This window comes from Lathyrus oleraceus, chromosome 6 (assembly GCF_024323335.1).
Source record: "Lathyrus oleraceus cultivar Zhongwan6 chromosome 6, CAAS_Psat_ZW6_1.0, whole genome shotgun sequence".
In the NCBI taxonomy this organism is placed as follows: domain Eukaryota; kingdom Viridiplantae; phylum Streptophyta; class Magnoliopsida; order Fabales; family Fabaceae; genus Lathyrus; species Lathyrus oleraceus.
Genome location: NC_066584.1, coordinates 28,377,123 through 28,384,130, shown reverse-complemented (window position 1 = coordinate 28,384,130; position 7,008 = coordinate 28,377,123). Strand labels below are relative to the sequence as shown.

Below are 7,008 nucleotides of genomic sequence, written 5' to 3'. Positions count from 1 at the left end.
TTGATTTTCCCAGGGTTGAGTCAACCGGTGTGTCGACCTGTCCGGACCCGCGGCGAAAAGACTGAGAGGAGAAATGGAAATGAGTCGATGCAAAGGGTGAGTGAGTCGACTCAATCATGAATTTCCAGCATTGAGTTGACCGGTAGGTCGACCTGTTCCGACCCGAGGGAACCAGTTTCAAAGAAAGAAGGAGCGTGAGTCGACGCAAAGGGTGAGTGAGTTGACTCACTTAAGCTGCCCAGAATTTTTTTCGGACCCGAGGGTTTTGCGCCGAGTCATGAGTCAACTCACAGGGCTAAAAACCTCCAAAAATGAGTTTTTTTTGCAATGTTACACCTTTTTTGCACCTTTTTATGTATGTAATGGATATTTTAGGGATAAAATGAATGGAATTGACCAATTGAATGAAAATGACTTGACTCAATGCATGAACATGACCTCAATTCAAACCCGAGATTTATAATCGACACATGGAAGCGGGGAACGTGACCCTATAGTGGTATGACCATGATTAGGTGAATGAATGAAGGTGGATGGGAGTTATGAGACCAAGGACTTGCATTATGGCCAAAATACTCAAGCACCAAACGGGACAAAATGGACGGACCAAGTACCGGATACTGAGATCACCTGAGATTAGGGTTTTGGAGGCCTCGGGGCAAGTGCAAGCCTAAACCAAACATTTCCAGTTGTTGTACCAAAAAACCAAAGCCCTGCAAGTCAAACACTTGAAATCCATGGTGATGAATGATGCTTATGCATGAGTTAATAATGCATGCGGATGAACCCTAATCAAACGGTTAGATCGAGATGTGAAGAAAATGGGAGGACAAATTTTGGGGTACTACATAGTCTATGGGTTATGCCTAACTCATTGAGATACTTAGTAAAAGGCCTAAAATCTCCACCAAAATCAGATTGTACAGCCTTAATATTAGTTTGAAATTATGTTTGAACATAGGTAAGGAACTGCTTGAAAATATCTAAGGCCTCGGATTTTTGTTTCAAAAATGACACCCAAGTATACTAAGTGTACACATCAACAAAGGATATGTAGTAAGAATATCCTTGACTAGAGGGGTTTGGGGGGTGGGGGGTCCCCACAAATCTATATGAACAAGTTCAAAAGGACTAGAGTAAATAGTTGATGTTAGAGATGCATAAAGTCTATGAGACTTGCCTAAACAACAAGAAGTACAAAATTAAACACAATCTTTATTGCTTAAGGAAATATTACAGGGGTTGAGCACAGTTTTAACAGCCACAACATTTGCATGGCCTAACCTATTGTGCCAAAGAGAAAATTTATTTAAAAAATAATTTGAGGTATTTGTGACTTGATTATGAGAAGACATACTAACTGGGTTGGCAGTTGGTTGCAGGGAGGACTCCATGGATAGATTGGGAAAGCAATACAATCCACTAGCATCAAGGAATCCTTCTAAAAAGACCTCCTTAGATGCCTGAGATTTTACAAAGCATCTATTAGAAAGAAACACAAAAAAGACATTGTTATCTTTGGCAAACTTGGATACATAAATTAGGTTACAAATTATGCTAGGTATATGGATAAGACTGTTTAATGTTAACAAAGGATAGTACATGGTTTTGGACTTAATCTTAGCTAACCCAACTGACTTAATCTTTAAGCCTTGGCCATTACCTGCAAGAACCTCATTGGAGCCTACATAAGGTTGTATGTGTTGTAATTGATAATTACGAGAAGTAAGGTGGTGAGAGGCATCTGAGTAAGCGAACCACACATGTGATTCTAAATTTGTTGGTATGTTGTAGTCATCTTGATGAGCCAAGAATTTTGAGGCTTGTGTTGAGTTGGGAGCTTGATTCTTCGGTTCTTATTTAGCTTGAGTAGCCTGAGAATTTGTTCTTGTTGGTGTAGGTTCAAACAACTCATCATAACGATGCCAACAATCGATCATATAGTGCCCATACTTACCACACAATTGACATGTAGGTCGATTCCCAGGAGTGTAGGTTTCACGAGCACTGCCACAACCCCTTCCTATGGAGATGTTACCTCTGCCTCTTGCTTGTTGGAAACCACCTCTGGTAGTCTTGGAATTGAGATTCTCATCTGTATGAGCAAGGTTTGTTGTGGCAGTGGTGAGAGAGAGTTCCTGGTGATACTTGTCCAGCTGAGCCTCTTGAACATGGAGAAGGGCTTCAATGTCAAATATTGTGGAGAGTTCACCTTTGTTATAGGTCATCATCACAAACATATTGTATTCTTCGGGAAGACCTTGTAGAATCACATCAATTTGATCTCTACCATAGATAGGATCTCCAATAGCAAGCAGCACATCAGCAATGGCACAAATGCGCAAAACATATTCAGAGATTGACTGATTTTCCTTCTTTGTGGTTTTCAATTCAGATCGAAGTTGTTGAACCCTAGCCTTCATAACTACATTGAAATGTTTGTAAATCTGATCTCAAATTTGATACGAGTGCTTGCAAGAAAGAACCCTAGGAAGCACAGACTCAAAAATTGTTGACAGAAGCCATGAGAAGAGTGCTTCGTCTTTGCACAATCCACGCCTCATACTCCTCAGATATGGTGTTGGCAAGACGATCTTCAACAGATTTGTAAATTGGAGGAATTTAGGGATTTGCAACGAACTTGTGAAGCTTGTGCGAAAGGATAATTCCTTCAACTTGTTGATTTCATAGAATAACATTGTTCTCATGGAGCTTGATGGAAAGTTTTGGTCCAAAGACATTGTGATTTGTCGAATTTGGAAACGAAGAGAGTTGCGATTGCGATTCTTGCCTCGATTCAGCCATGGAAAAGCCAAGAACAAGAAAAGAAGGAGATGAAACGAAATGTGGTGCGGGTGCAAGAATGGAGCTTCTTTGAAGCTCAATGAAGAATAAGAAAAGAAAAAGACGAAACAAAATGCGAAAAAGAGGGAGAATCGGAGGCGATTGATACCATGTTAGAAATAACATTCACTATTGTTAGACTTTGTGTAAACTTTATTACTTGCTGAATCAGTTACAACAATCAATCCCTTAAATAGAGTTAATACAAAGAGTAAAATTGTGTAACATAACTCATAACTTCCTAACAACTATAATTAACTCTAAATACAATCATAAAAGTTGACCTAAGTCAAACTTATAAATATAGCTCTAATAAATTCTAATATGAAACCATGCAAAAACAAAGTTCTGTAGAAGTTTAACTTAGCCTAGCAGGCTAACTAAATTGATCATATTCAAATTAAAAGACATTATATTTTCACTTTTTAGATTGACAAACAGACACACTATTCATAACATTAAGGTAAAAATCCCAAGATTCATTTGTTTCAGTGATCCGTTCTTGACCAAATGGATTCTCCTCTACATATTTCAGCATACTTTCAGCATTTGCTAATCCATCCAAATATCGTCGCAGACCCCCTCCCGCGGCTGACAAAAAAAACATGTTTTGTTATCGATTCCGGCGTTTCGGGTCCAAAACCTAGACATTAAAGTAACCATACCTAGTGAATTGTCATTCTGATTCTTATAACTGAATGTATGAGGAAAGATTGAATTGTATGGCTACAATGATTTATCAAAACATTTAAACATAAGTTAGAACATGTTAAGACATGTGAAAACATATATGATACCTAAAAATAAGAATGATAAATGAGACAAAAAAAGAAAAGAAGAGAGTGTTTGTTTGTTTACAGGATTAAGCATTGCCTTGTAAGGAGAATCATCCAAAAGCAATGTGTTTGATTCATTGTAATATCCCTTCTCCCAAGGAAGATTAGGATCATAGTTTTCCCAAATTTTCCTTAAATCCTTAAAAACAAGTAGTTTGTGCTTGTTTTCAAGAGTTTTGAAACTTGTTTCAGTACAATGTGACAGATCCTGTCAAAAATATGTAGAATGTGGTGAAAATGGTATGAAATATGGTTACTCAAAATCTCACAAGATTTTATTACACATATTGGACCATCTAATCATTATTATAAGTAATAAAAAAAAAATTAGATTCACGGTATAATCTGATATATAATAATGATCATATATATCAATTATTCAATTAATCTATTTTTTTTTCTTCTTATAATAGTGACCAAACGACTTTAAAAACGTGCAAGATGGGATATTTAAAATTTATCATAGTTAAACCGTAATTTAATAGAATCTCATAAAATATATCTGTGACACTTAAACAACTATCTTATATATAATTTATATTTATTTTGTCCTAATTAAATTGCGTCTAATTTACTCGTAAGCTTCAAAAAAAATTGAGAGAGCGATTTGGTTTATGGTAAATCTACCAAAACCGGTTTTTTAGAAGACAAAATAGTTGAAAATGAGAGATAATTTGGATATTAATATGAAATGGATTAATTGCTTAGTACTTCTTACCCAACAGAAAACCAACTTTTGTTTCATGTCTCCCATCAAATAATCAATGGCCTTATCAACATTTTTCCTACAAAATTATAGGCAATAACTAATTAATTGAATGCAAAGTAAAAACAAGTTGTTGATTGAAATTTTATATAACACAAGGGTAAAGTTAAAGATTACTTCAATCTTGATGACCACACAGCAACTTCAAATCTCTCAAAGCAGAAGTTAAGAAACTCAAGATAATAAGGCCTCTTGAATACTGAAAAAAATAATACAATCCAGTCATTAAAAATAATATAATACTCCTTCTAGCACTTAGTATAAAAAGAAAATTCAATACAATTAATAATTTTTCCAAATATATTTTTGTAAAAAAATTGTAAAATATTAAATACATCTTAAAAGTCAAAGAGGAAATAATGTTATAAATAATACACTTTAAAATTTGTGACATACTATTTTCTTATACTAAATAAGACTAAAGTGAAAAAAAATTATATTACATTGTTTAAAGAATTATAAAACTTGTAAAGTCAAACATAATAATAAAAAACAAATAAATAAATAAAAGCTATTTCTCACATGCTTTCTTCTTGGCTATGATTGCATCTGGTTTAACATGCTTTAGAGGTGAAGAAACAATATCAGCAAGAAGACCATTAATATCAAGAACAATAAGCTTCTTTCTAAAACATGCAATTGATATTTCAATTGAAGAATTGCACAAATTTTTCTCCTCTTGTTCTTTTTTATCAGCAATAGATAATTTAGTTGTTATTTCTTCAATAAGAGAATCTTCTACACCAGAAACCATTTTCCTTTCATCCATGTCAAAATGAATTCTGTTAATGGAAACATCATAATAAAATTCATTCAAATTAATGTAACATCATAATAAAAACATGATCTAACAAAAACATGTACTATATAGTTATAAATACAATAATTCTAACATGTGTGTGACAAGAACAAGAACAATAACATGAGTTCTCATACAAAAGACAGAGAAAAACAGAATTGGAGAAATTTGAATGTAACATACCAAAGAAGTGTATGAATTTTGTGATTCATGACTTGAAAATAGAGGAATATAAATAGAGAAGAGGAAAGTTAAATAAAGATTATTGACCTTTAGGATTTCAGTTTCTTGGTCTTTGGAAGTTGGAGTTGTTGGAACAGTTTAGTTCAAAGGACAATGTTGAAAAATGAAAAGTGTTATAATTACCTCTATCAATTTAAGGGTTTTTTTCTTAAAAAAGATGAGCTTAAAGTTTTGTTTTTCAACCACCAAAATTGATTTTAAAAGTTATTATTAGTTGCGTTTGAATTTTTTTTCATGATATTCTTATCAATTACTAGTATAACTAATAGAAAAATTGTCCTCTACTATTTCTACTTTTTAGAGTATCAAAAAACAAATATGTAAACATCACTCAACAAAGATATCTCGAAAACATGCCATATTTTCGATTCGATTCACATGTATTTTAACATTATTTTCGATATTTTTTATGGTATTATGTTGGTATTCTATTTTTATTTCAGGTGTTTTATAATTAGGGGCCTCCGTAAAAGAAATCAGTGCAAAATGACGAAAACGGGAGAAAAAGACAAGTTATGAACTATTATGACGGACTCACGGCTAGCATGACGGTCGTCATGACGTGTCAAGGGCAGTCCGTCACAAAAAGCAGACAAAAAGGAAAGAAAATGTGTCTGAGTTGGATGACGGGTAGGTCGTCATCTGGATGGTAAGAAAATTCAATTTTTTATTTGAAAGAACGAGACCTTTATCTGACGGTAAGAAAATTCAGTTTTTTATTTATAACATTGCAAAAATATTTTCTAGTCAATTACGAAAAATTTAGTTTTCAAAAAGGCAATTTTTAAGAGTATAACCAGACACACGAAAACGGGTGTGTATATGCTTAAAATCCGATATTGGACATGCGAAAGCAGACAATACCTTTAAATTAATTTTCTACCTTTAGCAGCTTTTCACATAATTAAAAAGAAATATTTTTCAAAAAGAATTTTTGCACTGTAACACGTTGGACACGCGAAAACGAACAGTTAGATTATTAACTAAAATTCGGTACTGGTTACCCGAAAGTGAACGATTCCTTAAAAATTAATTCTTTTTCTACAAGAAAATATTGTCTAATTTTAATTATAAGTAACGAATTTGCGAACGCTAATGGTCGACGAGAACCACATTCCGGTCTCCCGTATCATAATTAATTTCCAAATAACTTATTTCTCTTTCTTTGAAAACAAAAAGGATCATTAATCACCTTAGATACACATTGTAGCAATAGATAAGGTAGTTGACATTGATCTTTGTGGGTTCGACACTTTTTATATTATAACTGATATTTCCGTGCATTTGCGGACCTATCAAATTTTTGACGCCGTTGCTGGAGACAATTTTAGTCAATATCGTAACTCCGGTTTTACATCGTATAGACTAAGACACATTTTTTATTCTTTTCTTTCCCTTTTCTCGGTTGTATGCCAAGTATATGGAACTACGGGGATGAACTATAGCAATCGATTGACGAGATCGAGCATTTTCTTCATATTAGACACCGATTAGAACAACTTCGCGCCAAATACACTACC

The 7,008-nt window shown here is 33.8% G+C and overlaps 1 protein-coding gene across 4 annotated transcripts; it reads right to left on the bottom strand.

Moving 5' to 3' along the window:
- Nucleotides 1-2,976: 2,976 nt before the first annotated feature.
- LOC127097396 (uncharacterized FCP1 homology domain-containing protein C1271.03c) lies at nucleotides 2,977-5,626 on the bottom strand. Of its 4 annotated transcripts, none has more exons than XM_051035890.1 (7): nucleotides 5,516-5,626; nucleotides 4,969-5,228; nucleotides 4,564-4,645; nucleotides 4,399-4,465; nucleotides 3,703-3,888; nucleotides 3,510-3,570; nucleotides 2,977-3,435 (listed from the first exon to the last, which is right to left on the bottom strand). In XM_051035890.1, the coding sequence occupies exons 2-7, from the start codon at nucleotides 5,213-5,215 to the stop codon at nucleotides 3,263-3,265; spliced, it is 816 nt and encodes a 271-aa protein (XP_050891847.1). In that variant the 5' UTR covers nucleotides 5,216-5,228; nucleotides 5,516-5,626; the 3' UTR covers nucleotides 2,977-3,262. The 4 variants fall into 4 exon arrangements, with proteins under 4 accessions (XP_050891847.1, XP_050891848.1, XP_050891846.1 ...); XM_051035891.1 differs by having other exon boundaries at nucleotides 4,969-5,204; nucleotides 5,516-5,595; XM_051035889.1 differs by having other exon boundaries at nucleotides 5,429-5,574.
- Nucleotides 5,627-7,008: the final 1,382 nt, after the last annotated feature.